We start from the raw sequence: 24,359 nt of genomic DNA, 5'->3' as shown, positions 1-24,359 counted from the left end.
TTCCTCAGAAATTGGTCTAATTCGACCTCTTTCTGTGGCCCTTGTGTATAAAGTTGTTTGAAAAATCTCTGGAAGCAGTTTCTAATTTCCAATGGGTTCTGTATAATCTTTCCATTTACTTCCAAATTTGTTATGGTATTTAGTTTCTGTCTTTTCTTCATCTGCCATGCAAGCAGTTTCCCACATTTGTTAGCCGATTCAAAAGACTTTTGTCTCATCTGTTTAATTTTCCATTCCACTTCCTGATTTATCATTCTCATATATTGTACTTGATATAACTTAATTTCTCTCAGAATCTCTTGGGATTTTGGTTTCGCTCTTAATCTTTTCTCTCCTTTTATTTTTTCCAAAATTTTATCTTTTTTCTCATTTTGAGTTCTCTTCTTTATTGCATTCTGTTGAATCAAAAACCCTCGCATGACCGCTTTGCCTGCGTCCCAGACTGTTCTTTTTTCCACCGTAGTGTTTAAATTTATCTCAAAATAGTCTCTCAATGTTTTTTGGCCTTCTTAATCACCTCCTGATTTCTAAACAGGGCGTCATTCATCCTCCATCTGAAGGAGCCGATTGGCATTAGTTTCATCTCCATCTTTATTGCATTGTGGTCGGAGCAAGTTTTGGGGCAGATTTCCACTTTTCGAATCTTAGGTGCCAGTCCTCTAGTTATCCATATTTGATCAATTCTTGTCCATGTCATATTGGCTTCAGAGAAGAATGTTCCCTCTCTTCCAAGGGGGTTCTTAGTTCTCCAAGTGTCAATCAAATCCATATTGTCAGTCAATTCAAAGAAAGTTTTGGGTAGTCTTCCATCTTTAGTTACCACCTGTCTTTGTGACTTATCCATGTTAGTAGATACCACTCCATTCATATCTCCCATCAAAATGATGTTATAGTCCATATAGTCCAACAATGTCTCGTGCAATTTCTTTAAAAATTCAGATTTCCCCTCATTTGGTGCATATACTCCTAAAATCAAATATTTTTCACCTTGTAGTTGAATCTCAATTGCAATAAACCTTCCTTGTTCATCTTTAAAAACAAATTTCGGTGATAGGCTCTCTTTAGCGTATATAACAACTCCTCTCTTTTTGACTTTGTCCGATGAAATAAATTCTTGACCCAATCTTTTATTAATAAGAACTTTCCTGTGGAGCCTTACCACATGAGTTTCCTGCAAGCAAATTAGATCCAATTGGTCCTTTTTCAATATATGAAATACTTTCCTCCTCTTCTCCGGCGAGTTAAAACCGTGAATGTTCCAACTTAATAATTGCAGAGACATGGTGTGATTATTTTAATTTCCTCCAGCCGCTCCCAAGAGCTCGTCAAGTTCTTGCGGTGGTATCTTCTTTTTTGATTTGTCAAATTCCAAAGGTGGTGGTGCTGTGCCAGCTCCTGGTCTCAAGGCTTTTGGCAGATCTGTCGCTTCCTTTTGTAGATCTTCTTCAAAATCTCTCAGAAATTTTTCCTTATCTTCCACTGATCTGATTCTGAACTTTTTCCCCTTAAATGTAAAGGACAGTCCCTGGGGGAACTCCCATCTGAAAACAATAGTATTCTTTCTCAACAAGGCCACCAAGTCTCCGTAGTTAGTTCTCAAATCCAAAAGGTGTTTCGGAATATCTTTAAAAATCTCCGCTCTGGTCTCATTAATCTCTAGGGTCTTCTGGAAGTGAGCACTCAATATTTTGTCTCGTTCCTCTTTCGATCGGAGGGTCACCAAACAGTCTCTCACCCTGTTTTTCCTCCCTCCTCTTCCAAGTCTGAAGGCGCTCACTATCTTAAAATCTTTATCCAGCTCCAAGTTCCAGAATTTCTGAAATTCCTGTGAAAGATAGTCATTCAAATTATCTCTCTCAAGTTCTGGCACCGCCCTGATCCTCAGGTTTGTCTGCCTCTCTCTCAATTCAACCATAGACAATAAGGCCTGGTGGTCCCCAATCTGTTTACGTATTGGTTTGATTTCTTCCTCCACAGCCACAGCTTTTTCTTTTGCCTCCTCGGCTATTTTCCTAGTAGTCGCAGATTCCTCCAACAGTTTTTCTATACCTTTGGTATTTGAGTTAATACTGGCTGTGTTCCCTTTAATTTCAGCTGACTGATCTGAGACCTGTTTACTTAGGCCTTCCAATTTTTCGTAAATTTTATTCAACACAGATGTAAATTCCCCTTCTGAGGCCATTCCTTTTGGCTCAATTTGCCCTGGGTCTTCCTCCTGAGTCACAGGGAGGCCAGGCACAGATGCCCTACGTTGCTGGGAGATTGAAGTAGATTGTTGGACTTTGACCTTGGATCTTGTTGTTCTTTGGTCAGTCATTCCCCTTTATCTTCAGTCAAGGTCAATTCCCACAGGCAAGCCTTGTAGTGGAAAGTCCCCAAAGTTAGCAGTGGAAAATTCCTCCAGTCAAGTATTAACTTCAATAGTCCTCTAGGGGGACACAGTAGCTACCATAAAATTCTCAATAGCCAGACAAACAAGTCTTTTTGTAGCTTTCCGTGTCCCCTCTTTAATTGAAACTAAGTATTCAGATCAGTAAAACTCAGAAATGTATCTTCTTGCAGAGTTAGATCAAATATTTACTGTATCCACAGTCAATGCGAGCTCAAATGTAGCAAACCTCGTTAATCTGACAGACCGTTCCCATGAGAGTTCAAATAAAAAGTCTTTTTAAATTCCCAGAAGATCCCCAGAAGAAATACAGTCACTTTCTTAACTTCCCCTACAGGGGAGTTCTCTCTTTTGGTGCTTAGAGTTAAAGTTGAACAATCCACATTAAAGTAATAGCACAAAAAGGTCTTTGCTTTGATCTTTTACAAAGCGGAAAGGCGGACTTCCTGTTTACACCTTTCCGCTTCGGAGCCCAAATTCAGTCCTTTTTGTTCTCAAATCCAAATTTCTTAAGTCCCCCTACTCACGGGTGTTCTCTTTTAGAGCCGAATTTCACAGGAAAAAGGTCAGCGCTCTCCGGCAACAGCTACGCGGCTTCGCTCTGTAGACGCAGCAATCGACCCGTAGCACCGCGCCGCTCCCGCTGCACACCGGAACCCCTTTCGGGGCTCCCTCGCAAAAACGGGGGGCGCAAAAGGTGCCTGCTGGGTCCCACGCTCGCAGGCTCTTTCTGCCTGCGATTTCAGATCGGGTCCCCGCTTCGCCGTAGCGGAACAGACCCACTTTCTACAGGGCTTCTCCTCCTACTCAGAAGGAGACCGCCATTGCCGTTGGCACCGCCTCCGGAAGTCCTAAAACACACCTTTATTTTGTCAACGCGTCTGTTGTACTGATAGAAGAAGGGATGGGAAAAGGGGGAACCAGTTGTAGAATTTGTGGAGGGAAAGGACTGTCAAAAATGATCAAAAATTCTAATTTTGTTGCCATGCATGTGCTGAAAGGCAACATCCTTCTGAATTCTGAGGGGAAGCGAGAAACTGTAGTTATTCAGTGGTGATGAAAGCCACATAATCAGATAACTGGACTGCCATTTTCCAGGACTCAGTCTTGGCACTGAAACTCTAGGCTGAGTCCTGATGAGGGCATACCTTAAACCAGGAAGGAATGCATAGGGGATGGAGAAGCTGTCGTCATTTTGGCAAGTGGAAGGAACTCTGTGTAGGCTGGGAGGTACTCTATTATTGTTTCTCCTAAGAATTCTGTGTCACCAGATGGTCTTCCTTGACTGTAAAATGAGATTACAGTGGTACCTTGGGTTACAGACTGCTAACTCAGAAGTAGTACCTCGGGTTAAGAACTTTGCTTCAGGATGAGAACAGAAATCGTGCGGCAGCGGCAGTGGTAGGCCCATTAGCTAAAGTGGTACCTCAGGTTAAGAAGTTTCAGGTTAAGAACAGACTTCCAGAACGGATTAAGGTTGAGGTACCACTGAATAAGTGCAATGTACTGCTTTTGCCATCTCTATTTGTGGCACACAGTGCCTGCGTTGTGTTGGCACCGCTATTTCCTCCACCACCTGTATGATGTTGGCTTGTCACAGTTCACCAATGGCACCAGCCAATAAGTGACCATTTTCATCTGTGAAATGTTGAAGGTTCATTGAGGTTTGTGCTTAAACTACCTATTAATCATCACTGAAGCCTGAGCAGAAATGGCCAATTACCGTTCCACAGGGAAAAGAAATCGACTTCACTTTTGGTTAGCTCTGACATAAAGCCAAGACCAGGTGACAGCTGGGCACCATTGTGATCAGGGACGGCAGGGTGTTCACTTTCTTTTGGGGGCTCAGGATCATCTGGTATGAATTCCTCAATGATCACATCATCGCTTTCATTAGGACGCAGAGGTTTTGTTTTTGGAACCATGCCTCTCATCTCGTATATGTTTTTATCTGTATCCTGGCCAGCAGCTTTCCTCCAGGAACTTTTATTATCCACCAATTCCTCTACAAAACAAATATGCAAAAAGAGGGACATTCAGCTAAATCTTCTCAAATGAAAAATTCTATTTCTCAAATGAAAATGCCACTTCTGCTTACATTCTTGTAATCTAGACAACTTTTGATAAAAATTAAAAACTTAGGATTTGCATTACTAGGAACTCCTTAAACTAGTTCCTTAGAAGAGACCAGCAAAAATATTAAAGTAGAAACATAACTGGAAATATCTAATCAGCTTGCTGTTCATGTGCTAGGAACTTGATCCTAATACTCCACTCCCATAAAATATTTGTCTCCTAAATTACTGTGATGTGTTAAAAATAAGGTATTACATTCATGCACTGTCGTCTTTGATCAAAAGCACTGGGTTCTTGTAATTACTTGTGAAGCATATGAACATTGGTTGGAACTGCCTGCAATTTTGGCTTATTTGAGGCTTAATCAATGCAGATCTACCCTCCCTTATCTCAAGTGCCTTTGTAGACAACCTGCATGAAAATATGAATCCAATTCAGGAACTCAATTTTTCAAGGAAGCAACACTCATCTGGAAGCTGCAGGCGGTATGTCTAGATTTCTACATCAGTTCCTGCTACACTTTTGTAAACAGAAAATAACAGGTTCTGTTACTAAAATGAATAGAGATGGGGGAGAAGTAAAATTCAGTTTGCATTTAAAGCCGAATTTCTCAAATTTGCCTTTTCTGAAACAATATGAGAATCAAAACATAACCATCCTTAAAAATTTGTATTTTTCTGAATACTGAAATGCAGTTCTCCAATCAACCAATGTTTACAAAAATGCATATTTAGGTAAAAGTGTGCATTAAAAATGCATATATTAATGAAAATGCATTATATTAGGAGACATTGCTTGCAAAAATATGTACATTAATAAAAATAGATTACAAAAATGTGTTTATTAGATAACACTTGCACTAGAATGCTGATTCATTTTCAAATTGCTGCAGAAATGTGGCAAAATTAAGATCAGAAAAATCAAAACCTAAGAGGACCAAAACTGACAAATCCTTTTATCTCTATTAATGAGTGAATGAATGCAAATTACAAAACTCTTAATTTGGTGCTGCAAAATCTGAGGTTTTGCAGAACTGAAATTTGTTAAATGTGGGGAAAGGATGCAAGGAAAATTGGTTGGGGAGTGATATACAGTAGAGAGAGAGAGAGAGAGAGAGAGAGAGAGAGAGAGAGAGAGAGTGCACTACCTAAGGATAGATTGAATGCATTTTTGTGCAAAATAAAAATAATGGATCTATGAAGACAACAATCTGGATAGAAAAGTTATTTTGAATACCATATGATTCTGTGACATCCATGACCTCATCATCCGGCTGTGGCTGAAACAGTTCTGATGCACCTGCGTTGTAAACGATGAAGCTGACATCCATTGGCTCAAATGCTCTGTTGTGGCAAAGCTCACAATCGCAAACGTTAGGACTTTGTGGTGCAATACAAAGTTTATTGGACTTTGAAGGATGGTGTTTGGGCTTTGATGTTTTCTGGGGTTCCCCCCCCTCTTTTTTATCTTTACTTACTTTGTCTTTGGCCTTGTTACTTTCTTTCATTGGTGATTCTAAAAACAAAGGAAATGTAAGATATTCCCCTTAAAATAATTTCATCTGTAGAAAGACAGATAAATATTTATGAAACATTTCCCAATATTCATTTTTTTAAAAATGTGGTTTATGCACAACCACTTTGTGGACCACTCGTTTTAGGCTTTCATTCTTGTTTTTTACATGTACAAAAGTATCAGAATCAGCCTTTGTACACTGCTAAGCTGTCTCGCACCTGGGTGAAGACTTCAACTTTTAGTCATTTCCTACATCTGCTAACTCAAATTATGGGAGAGAAACTGGTACCCAAGACTTTAAGGGGAATCCGCCCACCCAAACTCATAAATATATTCATCTCGGTGTCTCTATCCCTGCTTTACTCAAACTTTTGTTGTTTGGATACAGTGGGAACCGAACCTTCTCTAACTGAACAGGTCAACTGACAGGCTTGCTCTTAATGCAAATGCATCTGAAAGATAAATTTGCGGTCAGCGCCAGCGGAATTAATGGCGGATTCCCTCCGAGCTCCGGAGGGAATCGGCTTGGCGAAGAGAGGGTCTGACCGCTGCGGCAAAGCGGAGACCCGAAGAAATCACAGGCGGTGAAGCCTGTGAACTTGGAGGCTCGGCGGGCTCCATTTGCGCCCCCCTCCACCGCGAAAGAGCCTTTTTAAAGGCTCCGGAGCGGAAAGGGGGGGTGTGGCGCGGAGCTGAGAGCCGTCTACCTTCTTCGCGGAGTGAAGCCGCAAGCCATAGCCGGAGAGCGCTGATTTCTTTCTGGACAATTGGATGCTAAAACAACTACCCGTGAGTAGGATCAAGTAAATATTTGGAGGAAATTTGAGATAAATTTGGCCGAAACGGGAAAGGTACAAACAGGAAGTCTGCCTTTCCGTTCTTGTAAACAGATCAAAGCAAAGAGACTTTAAAGCTACAACTTTGGAAGAGGTTATTAAAGACTTAAAATCCAGCACCAAAAGGGTGATCCCCCCTCTGTTTGCAGGGACAGAGGGGTGAAATTGAGCAAGATTTATTCCTGCAAGGAGAAAAAAAAAGGAGAAAAGGTTTATCTGCTGCTTCTAAAACCTGGAAACGGACTGCCCATGATAGGGAAGCTGATGAACTGTCAACACTTTAAGGGTAAAAAATTTTTGACTTAACTCTGAAAGAAAGATACAATTATTGTTGAAAGTAACTTTTTAAGGACATTGAAAGAGTGACTTTTAAGAGATATTAGAGACTTATAAGGATTATTTGCTTGAAAAGTTACAAAGTGAAGTTACAAAGTGAAGTTGGAAGTGTGTCCCCCTAGAGGAGACTTTGTTGCAATAACAACTAAGCCAATAAGTAACTAAGTTGTGGAAAATTCCTCTTGAAAACAAATCTTCCCAGGCGTGTGATTGACCTTGGGCTGTGCATGAGAGTGTTATGGCGGATGGACAGGAAAAGACTACCAGGTCTGGGAGACAATACAAGACAGATATTCCACAACAGAGAAGGGCCTCAACATCCGGAGCAGCAGGCACAGCAGCTGCTGCTGCTTTACAAGTTAAGTCAAAAGCTATGACATCTGATGACTTGTTGGCCCAGGCACTTGGTAAAATAAATGCATCTTTGGAGAATTTAGCTAAACAGGTTGCAGAGACAAACAAACAGGTTGCAGAGACAAATAAACAAGTAGCCGAGGCCTCAGCAAAAATAGACCTGAACACTACAAGTATTAATGAACTGGGAAAGAAGGTGAATTCAAATACTCAGTCTATAGAAAAGTTATTGGAGGAGTCGGCCTCGACTAGGAAATTAGCGGAGGAGGCTAAGGAAATTGCAACTGTTGTCCAAGAAAAGATACCACCAGTATATAAGAAACTTGAGGAACATGACTTGACACTGTCTATGATTGAATTACAAGGAAAAGAGAGGAACTTAAGACTCAGAGCAATACCCGAAAGTGAGAAAGATAATTTGGCAGACTTCCTTACAAAGGAATTTACAGACTTTTGTGTAATTTACAGACTTTTTATTGAGAAGAAACAAAATACTTTTCAGGTGGGAATTTCCCCAAGGTCTCTCTTTCAAGTACAAAGGAAGAAAAATAAGAATAAGGACAGTAAATGATAAAGACAACTTTCTGAAATACCACGAGGAGGACTTACAGAAGGAAGTGGATTCTGGAGAGGAGCCAACTGTACCAGGACTAGGAATTTCAGAGATTGCAAATCTACCATATGGACTTCCTGGCCTAGGGAAAGACACACCACCGACAGAAGAAGAACAACAATTTGGCGCAGTTGGAGGGAAAATTAAATAATTCATCATGGCTTTGCAACTTCTAAGTTGGAATTGTAATGGACTTAACTCCCCTTGAAAGAGAAAAGGTGTTTTTCATATATTAAGAAAAGAACAATTGGACTTGATTTGTCTTCAGGAAACACATGTAATGAGGCTACACAGGAAAATACTTATCAATAAGAGATTGGGACAAGAATTTATTTCGTCTGACAAGGTCAAAAAGAGAGGAGTGGTGATATATGCAAAAGAGAAATTTTCACCGAAATTAATTTTTAAAGATGAACAAGGAAGATATTTGGCTATTGAAATTCAATTTCAAGGAGAGAAACTTTTGATTGTAGGGGTGTATGCACCAAATGAGGGGAAAGCTGAATTTTTTAAGAAGTTGCACGAGGTACTTTTGGACTATATGGACTATAATATAATCCTGATGGGGGATATGAATGGAGTTGTATCTACAAATATGGATAAGGCACAAAAACAGGTAGTCACTAAAGATGGTAGACTACCAAAAACTTTCTTTGAAATGACTGACAATATGGACTTGATTGACATCTGGAGAACTAAGAACCCCCTGGAGAGAGAGGGAACCTTCTTCTCTGAAGCTAAGATGACATGGACTAGAATTGACCAAATTTGGATTACTAGAGGAATGGCACCAAAGATAAAAAAGTGGAAATCTGCCCTAAAACTTGCTCTGACCATAATGCTGTAAAGATGGAGATGAAGCAAATAACAACCGGCACCTTTAGATGGAGGATGAATGACGCCCTATTTAGAGATGAAGAAGTACACAGGAAGGCCCAAAAAACTTTGTGATGAGAGGGTTTTTGATACAACAGAATGCAATAAAGAAGAGAAGTCGAAATGAGAAAAAAGATAAAATTCTGGAGAAAATAAATGAAGGGGAGAAAAAATTGAGGGCAAAGCCAAAGTCGCAGGAGATTTTGAGAGAAATAAAACTTTATCAAGTACAATATATGGAATTGATGAACCAGGAAATAGAATGGAAAATTAAACAATTGAGACAGAAGACATTTGAATCAGCGAACAAATGTGGGAAATTACTGGCTTGGCAACTGAAAAAAAGACAAAAATTAAATACCATCACAAATTTGGAAGTTGAAGGAAAAGATATACATAACCCAAATGAGATTAGAAATTGCTTCCAGAGGTACTTCAAACAATTATATGCACAAGGGCCACAGAATGAAATGGACATTGACTGTTTTTTGAAAACAAATGGATTACAAAAAATCTCACAAGAAAGCAAAATAATGCTGAATTGTAAAATATCAGACCAGGAGATAGAGGGTGCCATTCAAAATATGCAATTAGGCAAGTCTCCAGGACCGGATGGGCTGACTTCCAGATACTATAGATCTCTGAAAGAGTGGCTACTACAACCTTTGAAGGAAGTCTGCAATGAGATCTTGGAAGGGAAAAGGGCACCAGATTCGTGGAAAGAGGCCTATATTACACTAATACCAAAAACGGAAACTGAAAAGACTCAACTTAAGAACTACCGTCCGATATCCTTATTAAATGTGGATTACAAAATCTTTGCTGACATTTTGGCCAAGAGACTGAAAAAAGTACTGATGGAAGAGATTCATAAGGACCAAGCGGGCTTTCTCCCGGGAAGACATTTGTCTGACAACTTGAGGAATGTAATTGATATTTTGGAAAAACTAGAAGTGAATATAAACACTAAAGCAGTTCTGATATTTGTGGACGCGGAGAAAGCCTTTGACAATATTTCTTGGAGTTTTATGAAAAAGAACTTACAGGGTATGGGGGTAGGCCAAGGTTTTGAGAATGGTATTGGTGCAATATATTCTGAACAAAAGGCTAAACTAATTGTAAATAATGTGGTTACGGAACAATTTAAGATAGAGAAAGGGACACGACAGGGATGCCCAATTTCCCCACTGCTCTTCATTTCGGTCCTGGAGGTCCTGCTGAACATGATTAGAAGGGACCGGTTGGTTAAAGGTATTCAGGTTGGAGCTAAACAGTATAAATTGAGAGCATTTGCAGATGATCTAGTTTTGACGTTACAGGAGCCAGAATCTAGTACCAAAAGAGTTTTAGAACTAATTCAAGAATTTGGCCAAGTGGCAGGATTTAAATTGAATAAGTCAAAAACTAAGGTTTTAGAGAAAAACTTAACACCGATTGAAAGAGGGAAGTTTCAGAATGAAACAGGTCTAACTGTTGTGAAGAAAGTGAAATACCTGGGGATTAATATGACAGCAAAAAATGGGAATTTGTTTAAAGATAATTATGAAAAATGTTGGGTGGAAGTGAAAAAAGATTTAGAAATTTGGACAAAATTGAAGCTTTCCTTGTTGGGTCGAATTGCAGCTATGATGAATGTATTGCCTAGAATGTTGTTTTTGTTTCAAACATTGCAAATTGTGGACAAGATGGACTGTTTCAAGAAGTGGCAGAAACACATTTCTAAATTTGTCTGGCAGGGCAAGAAGCCAAGAATAAAATTTAAGATATTAACCGATGTAAAAGAAAGGGGTGGATTTGCCCTGCCAGACTTTAAACTGTATTATGAATCAGCAGCGTTCTGCTGGTTGAAAGATTGGCTACTTCTTGAGAACACAGACATTTTGGATTTAGAAGGTTTTAACAATGTTTTTGGGTGGCATGCATATCTGTGGTATGACAAGGTTAAAGCTCATAAAGCATTTAAAAACCATATTGTCAGAAGAGCATTGTTTAATGTCTGGACAAGATATAAAGACTTACTTGAAAATAAAAACCCAAGGTGGTTATCACCGATGGAAGCGAAGGCTCAGAAAAAGCTCAATATGGAGGCCAAGTGGCCAAAATATTGGGAGATTTTGGAACAAGAAGGTGACAAATTGAAATTGCAGAGTTTTGAGAAACTAAACGGTTAAATCTGCTATGATTAAATGGGCACAAGATGTTGGACATAACATTATGTTTGCTGACTGGGAACAGTTGTGGACCACCGGTATGAAATTTACGGCATGTAATGCCTTAAGAGAGAATATTATGAAAATGATATATTGGTACATGACACCAGTCAAGCTTGCAAAAATTTACCATTTGCCCGATAATAAATGTTGGAAATGTAAAGAAATTGAAGGTACATTTTTCCACCTTTGGTGGACGTGCCCTAGGATTAAGGCTTTCTGGGAAATGATTTATAATGAATTGAAAAAGATATTTAAATATACCTTTGTGAAGAAACCAGAGGCCTTTCTCCTGGGCATGGTCGGCCAATTGGTGTTAAAAAAGGATAGAACTTTCTTTATGTATGCTACAACAGCAGCAAGAATACTCATCGCAAAGTATTGGAAGACGCAGGATCTACCCACTCTGGAAGAATGGCAGACGAAGTTGATTGACTTTATGGGATTGGCAGAATTGACTGGCAGAATCCGTGACCAGGGAGAAGAATCGGCAGAAGAAGAATGAAGAAATTTAAAGACTATTTGCAAAAATATTGTAATATTAAGGAATACCGAGTGATGTTGGATTGAAATTAAGGGGTTATCAGCTGTAATGGTATAAAAGAATATGAAAAAAATAGTTCTTTTTTTGTATATAAGTAAAAGTATAAGTTACAATAATTTAAGAAGATGGATAGAAAATAAGGCTTTTAGCTGTAATGCTATGAGATAAGGATTTGCTGGATGAACAATTTGAACTGGAATACAAGAAGGGGAGGTATGAGGAGGTCAGGGAAATATGTTATTGAAAAATAAGATATGAAATTTATGTGTTTTTAATATTTTTTCTTTTTAACTTTTTTTCCTTTCTTTTTTTGTTTGTTTGTATAAAATGGAAAATCTTAATAAATATCTTCTTAAAAGAAAGAAAGAAAGATAAATTTGCATGTGTCAGCATGGGGGGGTGCATGCAAAGAGAGCTGCAGAATAAGAGAGGAGGCAGCATGGAGATAGGGTCAGTTTGTATGCAAGAGAGTTGGAAAAAGGAAGGGAAGGTGATTAACTGTGTGCCTGTGCAAAGAGGGCTGCACAAAAGAAGAGGAAAAGGCATGGAAATGGGGGTGATGCGAGGGCAAGGGAGAATTGAGAAGAGGAGGAAGATGAAGGAAAAAGGAAAGTGAAGGTGAAAAAAGGGGTCCAAAGACGGTTGCAAAAAACAAGGGTGTATGAGACATAGGACTGGGGCTGGAGATGAAAGCAAGAGCATGGCAGGGTCTGAAGAATAAGAAAAAATGGTGACAAGTGTGCCGAGTAGTTGCAATGTGTGGGAGGAGGAAGATGTGGGAGGTCACCGAGGTGTGGCTTGTGAAGGCAACCTGCACAAAAAGAGAGGGAGGAGGCACGGACATCAGAATAAGAATAATATTTGTATGCCTCCCATCTAACTGGGCGGCTCCCAACAGAATATTTAAAAACGATAAAACATCAAACATTAAAAACTTCCCTAAACGTGGTGAAGGTGAAACTGGGTGCAAAGCAGTGCTGCAGAAGAGGAGAAAGAAGTGACTTCAGAAATGGGGCTGGGAAGGTAAAAAGTAAGGTTAGTAGTTAGCTGCATGGGGTGGGAAGGGGGAGCTCTATGGGATGGGGGGGTGAGGGGAGGGAGCTGGGGTGCAGCCCATAGTTATACATATAAGAATAGCAATGAGCTGAGATTGTTCCCAGTATTGATTCTGTTTAATTGGACAGCGGGTTAGGGCTAGTCTAGGAGAATTGAAATGCCAAATTAAGACCTTGCCGTTGTTTTTAATAATAGTAAGACATTTTTATTGAAGGAAAATATAAATTGCAATCTGTTCTGCTCCAGAAAACAGTCTCCTCCTTCTGCAAAGGACTTTGTTGAGAGCAGCAAGAATGGCGTGGACACAAATGTGGGAAACGGTTATTGCAGTGTATGGAGGGCTCAGAGTCTGCAGAAATGGATCCTCCTACCTTTGCTCTTGGGCTCCTGGCTCTCTTTCCACTTTTTTCTGTTTGCTTCAATATTATGCACCAAGTGTTCTTCAAAGCTTGCTATATCCAATGAAATTAAGAGATTTCTCTCCGTGCAAGTCCCACTTTCACTTTTGACGCTTCCCAGACTAAAGTTTTCTTCCTCTTCAAAACTGTTCCCACTAAGTTTTGGTTTATTTTCATCTTCAATTGACCCTGATCTTTACAAAAGGAAAGAAAACCATAAGTAATGAGTCAGGCTGAAATTGTTGAAGTAATTTTTAAGGTTTTTAGAGTTCTGGAGAAGCAACTGACATCTAAAATTGGCATGGAAAAAAGCACTGATTGCTACATGGCACCCCAATCTGTACCAAGCAGTAGCATGACCCAGGGGTTCCAGGGCCTCCCCCAGGGTCATGTTTCCATTGTGAATTCAGGCTAAGGCAGAGGCTGTAGCATTTATTTTACACCGATATGCAGCTGCATGTCTCCCCGGGCTTCTCTCAGAGCACCAGCCAGCTGGAGTCCAGAGCAGCCAGCCAGGCTCCCCAGGCTCTGGGTTGCAACCTCTCCAGTCAGCAGCCAAGATCATTCTGCCCTTGTCCTCTTTCCCCCCAGTAAATCTCTCACCAAAACCCTAACCTTATGTTAAGACACTATTTCCTAATAGTTCACCTTGGTAACCTGCCATTTCTCCTGCTGGAAAAGACAGTTCTCTTGCATTGCCAATGGTTCTTAATGGAGCTACACTTAATTAGCCTGGCCAGGCTGCTTTGCATGGATTTGGCAGCTTGCATTTCCCCTTCCTATCCCAAATATTAGTTAGAATCTGGCATGCATTAATTTCTTGGGTTTGGGGGTTTGCGTCTTTCCTCAAACGTATACCAGCATATATTTTAAAACACCAGAAAATATATATAGTATAATAATGAGAGAAAATCAATGCCCTCTTTTTCAGGAACAGAAATGAACACTGGGACAATCAAATGCAGCTATTGCGGGACTTTTTAAAGACCTATCAATCTGCTAGTGGAGTCCAATTCACCCTTTCACTGGAAATTAAGTGAAATATTGATATCAAAATTTTACTCCATTTCAACATTTTAAAAACTAATCTCACATTACAAAAACATGAAAGTTACTGGAATGCAGTAAACTCACAGTGTTAACTTAAAATTCCTCATTGGGCTATCAGGAAGCCCCGGAGGAGAAAAGAGAAGAAATGCATAGATGAAGTACGGGGCTCTTAACAGAACAAAAAAATAAAAAATTAAAAAATTAAAGGTTGGGGAGTTAAATGAAGAACAATTATTGAAACAAAACTGAAAATGAGTTAATATCTTGCCAGTATCAAAGACCATGGTGACAAGAGCAATTTGTAAAAAAATAAGGATAACATTAACAAAAAAAGCAAGAAGAACAGTCATACCCAGAAAAATACCCAGAATCTCTGCTAGAGGAACATCCAGTTTCAAAAGCTTCATATATAAGAGGCTCAACAATTTTCTCAGCTGCTTCAATTATAAGAGAAAAAATTGGTTTCACTATGACATCAATAAAGCCTGAAAAGAAGAAAATATCCAGACATAATTCTTCAATTTCTTGTCCTAGATGAAGAAACATTATTCAGTACAGAGCTTATGGGTCTAGGACTCAGCTACATTAGTGCACTTATAACGTTATAAATGTGTTATAACAATGTGACATCAGATAGCTCTGTAGAGCTGAAATCCAAAGTCAATGATCATTTCCATTGTGAGCTTTAAAATGTTTTTTTTCATAGCATTTTTATAGCTGTGTAGATCCAGCCCTGGTCTGAGATGAGTGCAGATATTTTGGCTAAAACTATGATATATCTGGAAAGGATTCTAAAGAGGCAAGTTTCCCCCCAAAAGTTAAATTATTAATATTATTATTACTATTATTATTTCTAGTGGTAGTACACTAAGCTATGGTTTAATAAACATGGTTTAGGGTCATGTGTGAATCAGGCCCTGAGTCCATGTGAACATGCAGGTTCCTGGGGAGGAGCTTGCAGCTGCCTGCCTCCTCCCATTTCTTTTTTGCTTCCATACTGACCTAAGACATCATGGCTAATAAGGATGGAGCTTAACCACAAGTTTTGGTTTGGACAGCACCCTAAGCCAAATGTTAGCTTAGCTTGGGGATCCTGGGAGCAGCAAAGTGGATGTGAGCTCCTCTCCACAAGCTCACTAAGTCAAAGTTTGGCTTAGCATGTCAGCACCAGGGCAATATGGTAAGTTCAGCTGGTCTTGCCACAGCCTTTCTAGTTTTCTCCTGGCGGAGGCCTGGTCTCCCAAAGTAATGAGAGAGTGGTGAGAATGTCTTGCATAAACCCTCAGCATATCCAAGTCTCCTAGAAGCACCAAGACCTATTAATAGGATTCAGACATGGCAAAGCTCAGCCTATAGCTTGCAACCCCAGTGGTAGCTCCCAGTTCACTTTAGAGGCCGGCCAAGTCGCCCTGCGGTAGTCAGCATAGGATAAGGCCTGGGGTGCTCAGGCCTCGAGCGGAAATGTTGAGCTTGGTGGCGAAGGCCAGCATGAAGGCCACAAGCAGGAGACCTGGTGGTTGAGGCGCAGAAAATTGGTAGAAGTGCAGCTCTGCCAGAACAGGTTTGGCATTTGGAGAGAAGCACAGCCCAGTGAGCATATATTAGACCAAGCAGGCACCAGAGCAAACAACATGAAATGTGCAACCCTGTATCTGATGATGTAAAAAAAATTAACAACAGTTGTAATAAAAGGATAAACAGTAAGTGCATATCATTTAAGCATTTATCTCATAAGTGTTTATACCACAGATTAAGAAAGGTACCATCAGCACCAAGAGGGTGCTGTAATGAGTACAGTGGTACCTCGGGTTACAGACGCTTCAGGTTACAGACTCCGCTAACCCAAAATATTACCTTGGGTTAAGAACTTTGCTTCAGGATGAGAACAGAAATTGTGCTCCGGCGGTGCGGCAGCAGCAGGAGGCCTCATTAGCTAAAGTGGTGCTTCAGGTTAAGAACAGTTTAAGGTTAAGTACGGCCCTCCAGAACGAATTAAGTTCTTAACCCGAGGTACCACTGTAGAGTCAAAGAACTCATCAGAGGCAAGGAAGTTTCCTTTAGAAGCTTGTGCAAATGAGGAAAACCAAAAGGAACATAAACTTTGGCAAAATAAATACAGCCAGGCAATAAGGGATGCCTTAAAGAATTCAAAGAACACATATATGAAAACAGTGGACAAAGTGGGCAGAGATAAGTTTCTCCTTTCATAACACGAGAGCTTGTGGACATCAAAAAAGCTGAATGTTGGAAGATTAGGACAGACAAAAGAAAATACTTTTCACACAGTGCATAATTTAACTATGGAATTAACTCCCTCAAGAAATAGTTTACCAGTAGCCAAAATTTATTATTTTTTAAAATGGTGAAGTAGTGTAGGCTTGGAAACTGCTGAGTAATCTGCACTGCTTAAAACTGAAAGAAAGGCAAGACCCGAATGAAGCTCAAAGGCATTCAGGACTGGGATGTTGTAGGGGACCCATGGCTTGCAAGGGATTATAAAAACGTCACAAAGCAGTGCAGTGGGGGATTTGACAACGAGTCAGGTGGTTTGGTGGTGAAAGGGACATAGCACTGAATAATAATAATAACAATAACAATAATAACAACAACAATAATAATATGATTAATGTGATTTCTGGATCTGCTTTTGAGCTTCAGGAAATGGTGATCCAGCCAGGACATTTTCTAGCACCTATGGCATATTTGTTTGTTTTTTGTTTTGCTGTGGTGAGAAAGAAAAGCATACATCTTTAAAGCAGCCGAAATATGAGATGATTGGAGCCTTACTGAACTCGAAGCATGGGTACCCCCAACAAAAATTTAAAAAATTCGGCAAAATATTTGGATTTTATGATATGTATTGGCATAATTCGGATTAACTAATGTGATATGATTGGATTGTTAAATGGAAAACTTAATAAAAAATATTTTTTTTAAAAAAAGGGGGGAAAAAACAAAAGCATACACCTGTTTTTCAGAAAGAAAAGGATTGAGAGGAAGGACTAAAGATTGGCTCCCTCCCTCATATTACCTATTTGAGTTTCAGCAATATTGGTAGTCCCACGATCACAGAGTGGAGAAATAGGCAATCCTAATTCAGCCTCCTTGTCTCCCTGAGTTGGAGGGGAAAGAATGCACAGAGATATAAGACAGTGTGAACGATATCCAATAAATTCACTTCTATTTTGATATGAAACTCTTGAAAGTAAGGCTTACGAGGAGCGCTTGAAGGAGCTGGGTATATTTAGCCTGGAAAAGAAGAGACAGAGGAGATATGAGAGCCATCTTCAAATATCTGAAGGGCTGTCACATGGAAGAGAGGGAACATGCTTGTTTTCTCCTGTTCTGGAGGGTAGGACTCGAACCTATGGCTTCAAGGAGCAAGAAAGGAGGTTCCGACTAAACATTCGGAAAAAGTTTCTGACAGAGCTGTTCAACAGTGGAACAGACTCCCGCGAGGCGGTGAACTCTCTTCCCTTGGAGGTTTTAAAGCAGAGGTTGGATGGCCATTTGTCATGGATGCTTTAGCTGAGATTCCTGCATTGCAGGGGGTTGGACTAGATGACCCCTGGGGTCCCTTCCAAATCTATGATTCTATGAAGCAGCTTAGAACAGGTGTGGGGAACTGATTCCCCTCCAGATGTTGCTGAACCCATCATCTTTAGCCTGCTTGCTGAGGTTGATGGGCATTGCAGTTTAACATCAGCTGGAGGCCCACAGATTTCCCACTGCTTAGAAAACCAGCATTAAACCACAGTTTCTTGTTTCAGACATTATGGGCAACTGTAGCTTAAAGATACCAACATAAAAGCTTTAAAGCTCGTACATGGGAGGGAGAAATGAGATGGGAGAGTGTAGGCTCAATAGTCATTTCTGACTTAATAAAACCATGGGCTATACAAGATTGTTGCATCTGAAACACCCCTTACACTCTGAGAATGTATGTAATATGAAAATATAAGTGTGTGTTTATTTATAATTGTGTAAAAAGGGACACTATTTGTGAGAGTGCAGTGTGAGCCCTCCACTCGGAATTTCAAAGATTCTACCAAGTTTATGGAAGTCCCAATAAGGAATAAATGACAACCTTTATTTCAGGGTGTTTTCCTTATTTAAACACATTACAGTATTTGGTATAACATAATGCAATGGATCCCAAACTTTCCTTGCCACAAAGCCACCTGAAAATTGCTGAGGGTCTTGGTTGACCACTTAATATTTTTTCTGCTTGTCGTAGCAACTGTCATGCGCTGCACTAGATGACACAATATTTTTAGTTATTTTTCTACAGACAAACCATGGACCACCTGAATGAAGCTCAACAGACCAGCGATGTTCTGCAGATCACAGTCTGAGAACCTCTAACATAACAGATACTCCTGTTTTCGGAGACATAGGGCCAAATGAAACATAATATAAATGACACAATCAGCAACCACGCCATGGGTTTGATAAAGTTAAATACCAGGCACAGGACGATTGTCCTCAGGAGCGCAGTGTGTGCTGCTTAAGCCTTTTCTCTCCAGTCACAATATCAGTAAAAAAACCTCCAGTCCCCACATATAGCAGGGGTGGGGAATGCAGGTGAATCACATGAATCTCATAAATCATTGCAGTCATTGCAATTGTCTATTGTTGGCTTCACTGCCAGAATGGAATCACTGCGGCTGTTACTTGACCTTGGGCTGAACATGCCCAAAATTCTTAATATGAAGCACAATGTGGGGCAGTTTGTGCCCTTCCTATTGTCAACCTGCAAGTGTGTGAAGCAAAAACCTAAGAGTTGAAAATTCTGCTCCTCCAATCATCTTGAAAAGCAACATTTTCAAATTCTGACACAGAGTTTGAAACATGTGGGTGTTAATCTTTCATACCAAAATGTTAATCACACCTATTTATCCTTAAAATACAACAGAAGGGATCCTCAAGTGTACAGATACAGGGATGGGGGCACACCTATCAATCCTCCTGATGATATTTTAGCCACAACAGAGCCTGCTATTTGGGAGCAATGCATTCCAATGGGGTTGTTACTAGTATGCAGCACAGCAGGAGAGACCTGTCCTGCTTGCTTTACAGTGGATGCTGCTTTGGCTGTTGGCAGAAGAAGCTTTAGAACAACTATAATTAGCCAGATTATTCAGCTTTGTAATACAGTGGTACCTCTGGTTACGAACTTAATTTGTTCCGGAGGTCCATTCTTAAGCTGAAACTGATCTTATCCTGAGGCGCACTTTCGCTAATGGGGCCTTCCAGCGCACGATTTCCGTTTGCATCCTGGGGCAAAATTCTCAACCAGGAGCAGCTACTTCCAGGTTAGCAGAGCTCATAACCTGAAACGTCCACTTGGCATTACATAAACGGGTTTTCCCTCCTCAGAGAAACCATGCTCAGTAAGCCTAAAGCAAACAGCTTGTAATTTATTTGGCATGAGACAAACCACAAGCCTGGATTCAGATGTAATGCTAAGCCAAACCATGGTGCATCCTGAGCAATGAGGCAGCGGCAGCAGCTCTGGAAGAGGGAAGAGGCTTCCATGTCCGCTCTGTGTGCGCTGCCTTGTTCCCACTTAGCCATGATTTGGCTTAGTACTACATGTGAATTGAGACAGCGCTTCACAGTGGTTTCTTGTGACAATGGGTGCAAGCAACAAGGGTAGGTTATGTTACATTACATACAACAATAAATGCCAAGTGTTATCTTATGCATGTTTGCTTGCATATTTTTTTAATAAAGGTTTTAGGCCATTTGGGATTTTCTGGACAGGTAAGATATGAATTTGATATCTATCTCAAACATGCAAAGGAATCTAGCCTACCAATGAACTTTTGAAAATGGTACCTGCTTGAAGAATTCATCCATTAGTGCATTTGCCCATTGCTGATGCAATTTCCAGGGCTTTGATGGATGACTTATGTCAGCTGCATGGACAATCATGGACATGAGTTTATCTCTATCTGTCCTGTCAAATGTAGGGCATTATTGAATTACTTCAGCAGAAAAGTAGGATTGTTTCTCATATTAAATGAGAGATGATTTAAAGAATTCATACCACCAACAAAAATTCAGATTTCCAACACGCACACACCCTTCCCAATACAACCAACCTTTTTACATGCTGAAGGCATTTCAGAACGTGTTTCAGATATTTCATTTGCTGGAAATGATGTGACATGTCCGTAGCTAAAACCATCTCAATGACCAGCCGGCGCAGTTCCCTGAAGGCACATAATAATTTGTTCATGGTGAGTGTTATGTACTGAAGTTCTCACCCTGGGCCAGCAGGGGGATACTGTAGATAGTTATACAAATGAAGGATCGAAAGTGACGTTCAGTGATTGGATAGTTTGTATGCAAATGAAGGATCGAAAGTGACGTTCAGTGATTGGATAGTTTTAGAAAGTTGTTACAGTAACAAGGCACTGGAGCTCTATATAAGCAGGCTGACTGAGCCCTTCAGTTCAGTTCAGTTCTGGCCTCAGAATAAAAAAGAGCTGTTTGAAGAATCGCTGTGTCGTCTGATATGTTCACCCACAACTTAACACTGGCGACGAAGGTGAGACCGATGCGGCCATCCTCTGAACTGAGCTGAATCACTGAGCTGAATCACTGAGTGAAATCACTGAACAGAACCAATTCAGAGCTGACTGTTCTGGCTAGAGCACAGTGTTCCATCCATCGCCCTCTACGCCGGCACTGGAATCATGGCTTCACTTGTGCCTCTACTGCCGTTTGTGCCAGCCTCTGAATCATGGGACTCCTACCTCGCTCGGTTCGACTGCTACCTCCAAGCCAACGAGCTGACACAAGTATCACAGGAGCGTAAGCAGGGCCTATTCCTTAGCCTCTGTGGGCCTGAGGTGTTCAAGACGGCCCGAGCATTTGTTGCGCCTGTAGCAATCCAGGAAACACGGTGGGACACGATCCAAGAGAAGCTCCGCAACCACTACGCACCAAAGCCGTCCAAGATTGCTGCCCGCCATGCGTTCTACCACCGGAACCAGGCAGAGGGGGAGTCAATCAACAACTACACCACCGCCCTCCGACAGGCTGCATGCACTGCGAGTTCCGAGACTTAGACGATGCCCTGATGGATCGAATTGTCTGCGGGGTCCAGGACATCCGTCTGCAATGGCGTCTCCTCGCCAGACCAGACCAGACCTCACGCTGCAGAAAGCCATTGAATCATAGAATCATAGAGTTGGAAGAGACCACAAGGGCCATCGAGTCCAACCCCCTGCCAAGCAGGAAACACCATCAGAGCACTCCTGACATATGGTTGTCAAGCCTCTGCTTAAAGACCTCCAAAGAAGGAGACTCCACCACACTCCTTGGCAGCAAATTCCACTGTCGAACAGCTCTTACTGTCAGGAAGTTCTTCCTAATGTTTAGGTGGAATCTTCTTTCTTGTAGTTTGGATCCATTGCTCCGTGTCCGCTTCTCTGGAGCAGCAGAAAACAACCTTTCTCCCTCCTCTATGTGACATCCTTTTATATATTTGAACATGGCTATCATATCACCCCTTAACCTCCTCTTCTCCAGGCTAAACATGCCCAGCTCCCTTAGCCGTTCCTCATAAGGCATCGTTTCCAGGCCTTTGACCATTTTGGTTGCCCTCCTCTGGACACGTTCCAGTTTGTCAGTGTCCTTCTTGAACTGTGGTGCCCAGAACTGGACACAGTACTCCAGGTGAGGTCTGACCAGAGCAGAATACAGTGGCACTATTACTTCCCTTGATCTAGATGCTTTACTCCTATTGATGCAGCCCAGAATTGCATTGGCTTTTTTAGCTGCCGCGTCACACTGTTGGCTCATGTCAAGTTTGTGGTCAACCAAGACTCCTAGATCCTTTTCACATGTACTGCTCTCAAGCCTTGGTCCTGGGGTCATCGGGAGACGGCCGCCTTCAACGCGGTCAAGGCTCCCCTTTCATCGGACAGTGTGCTGGTACAGTACAGTGAAGCCAGGCCGCTGGTCCTTGCCTGCGATGCCTCACCTTTTGGCATCGGAGCTGTCCTTAGTCACCGTTTTCCAGACGGAAGAGAAGCACCACTCGCCTACTTTTCCAGGACGCTATCTCTGACTGAACGGAATTACAGCCAGCTCGACAAGGAGGCACTGGCACTTGTGGCTGGAGTGAAGAGGTTCCATGAATACCTCTAAGGCAGGACTTTCAACCTCATCACCGACCACAAGCCACTCCTGGGCCTCCTCACCGGTGATCGACCAACTCCACCGGTCCTCTTGCCGCGCATGCTGCGATGGACTGTTTTCCTGGCTGCCTACCACTACCGGCTCGTTCATCGCCCGGGGAAATCGATGGGCCATGCCGACGCCCTCAGCCGTTGCCCTCTTCCAGTGTTTGTGGAAGACCCGGCTCCTGCTTCATCGCTCCTCCTGATTGACGATCTTCCGGCAGCGCCTGTATTGGCTGCCACTGTGGCCTTCACATCTGCCCAGGATCGCACCATCAGCCATGAGCTCAACTGGGTGTGGAGGGGGTGGCCACAAGGGCCTTTTGCATCGGAGTTCCAGCCCTTCGCAACCAGACAACACGAACTCTTGGCTCAGCCCGGCTGTCTGCTGTGGGGAGACCGCGTCGTGATTCCCCCCAAACTCCATCAACCCGTCCTGGAGGCTCTGCACGTTGGCCACCCGGGAATCGTCAAAATGAAGGCACTGGCTCGGTGTTACGTCTGGTGGCCTAACATAGACGATGCCATCACTGCCTGGGTTTCTGCCTGTCAAGCATGCCAAGAATCAAGGCCTGCACCACCGGCAGCTAAGGAACGCACCTGGGAGATGCCCAAGACACCCTGGTCGAGGGTGCACACTGATCTGGCCGGCCCCTTTCGTGGCCGGACCTTTATGGTAGTGGTGGATGCCTATTCCAAATGGCTGGAGGTGGCCCTGATGCCCTCCACCACTACCGAAGCCGTCACCCGGGTGCTGCGAGGCCTCTTTGTGACGCATGGGTGTCCTGATGTCCTTGTCTCCGACAACGGACCGCAGTTCACGTCAGGCACTTTTGAGCGGTACCTTTTGGGACTGGGCATACGCCATGCCCTAACGGCACCATTTCATCCATCCAGCAATGGGCAAGCGGAGAGAATGGTGTGCTTGGCAAAAGAGGCACTGGGGCGCCTGGACCGGGGAGACTGCCACGAGCGGGTCACTGAATACTTATTCGTGCAACACATCACCCCTCATGCGGCCACAGGGCGGAGTCCTGCCAAACTGCTTATGGGCCGCCGCCTCAGGTCCCCACTCGACCGGCTGCACCCGGACTTTGCCATGGCCGAACCCCCAGGCTGTGCCAATGCGCCACGGTCATTTGTTCCAGGAAACCAGGTCTTTGCCCGGAACTATGTGGGGGATATTCCTTGGGTACCAGCCACAGTAGTGAGAGTCACTGGACCTTGCTCGTACCAGGTGGCACTCGAAGACGGACGCTTGTGGTGCCAGCACATAGACCAGCTTAGGCGCAGGGTTGGGGACTTGGACACTACCGTGGTGCCCCCAACTATGCTCGTGGCTCTGGAACAGACACTTACAGATGGCGAGGCTCCACCTACACCTCTCTCGCAGACTGCGGGCATGGAGCCGAACCAAGCCACTTCAGAGGGTCTGCCGGACTTCCCACAGACTCAGACCACTGCCGTGCCTGACATTCCGCCAACTCCACTCACGGAGGTTCCACCCACAGCAGCGGATCCAGGGGACTTGGTTTCAACGCCACCTAGGGTTGCGCCACAGCCTCAGCAAGAATCGGGCAGCCAACCGGACCAGGGTACCGCTCCCCGGCAGTCTGGCAGAGTTTCCAAGCGCCCAACTTATTTAAAGGACTATGTTGTTGGACATGTAACACTGTTGGTCTAAGTATGTGGAAGTATGTGAAATGTAACCAATATGCTTTTGTGCCTAATCGAACCATTACGTGTAGTGCTGTATATTAGGAAACCATTATGATTGTAACTAACACCTTATCTCGGTGGGGAGGGGTGTTATGTACTGAAGTTCTCACCCTGGGCCAGCAGGGGGATAATGTAGATAGTTATGCAAATGAAGGATCAAAAGTGACGTTCAGTGATTGGATAGTTTGTATG

At 42.4% G+C, this 24,359-nt stretch overlaps 1 protein-coding gene across 4 annotated transcripts in view; it reads right to left on the bottom strand.

Moving 5' to 3' along the window:
* The window catches only part of LOC310759367 (dual specificity calcium/calmodulin-dependent 3',5'-cyclic nucleotide phosphodiesterase 1A-like), a 40,242-nt gene that overhangs the window by 5,771 nt on the left and 10,112 nt on the right, over positions 1 to 24,359 (bottom strand). For 2 of the 4 annotated variants that reach the window (XM_083606479.1, XM_083606476.1), the window contains exons 8-14: positions 20,361 to 20,471; positions 20,095 to 20,215; positions 17,285 to 17,366; positions 14,606 to 14,738; positions 13,177 to 13,397; positions 5,702 to 5,980; positions 4,113 to 4,394 (exon numbers count right to left, since the gene is read on the bottom strand). In XM_083606479.1, coding sequence (XP_083462605.1) covers positions 4,113 to 4,394; positions 5,702 to 5,980; positions 13,177 to 13,397; positions 14,606 to 14,738; positions 17,285 to 17,366; positions 20,095 to 20,215; positions 20,361 to 20,471 — 1,229 coding nt within the window. The remainder of the gene's footprint in view (positions 1 to 4,112; positions 4,395 to 5,701; positions 5,981 to 13,176; positions 13,398 to 14,605; positions 14,739 to 17,284; positions 17,367 to 20,094; positions 20,216 to 20,360; positions 20,472 to 24,359) is intronic. The other 2 variants (XM_083606478.1, XM_083606477.1) reach the window with 2 other exon arrangements.

The sequence above is a fragment of the Podarcis filfolensis genome, assembly GCF_964270895.1.
Source record: "Podarcis filfolensis genome assembly, chromosome: 3".
NCBI lineage: Eukaryota > Metazoa > Chordata > Lepidosauria > Squamata > Lacertidae > Podarcis > Podarcis filfolensis.
Note: the sequence above shows the minus strand (reverse complement) of the source record. Positions and strands in the feature narration are given on the sequence as shown.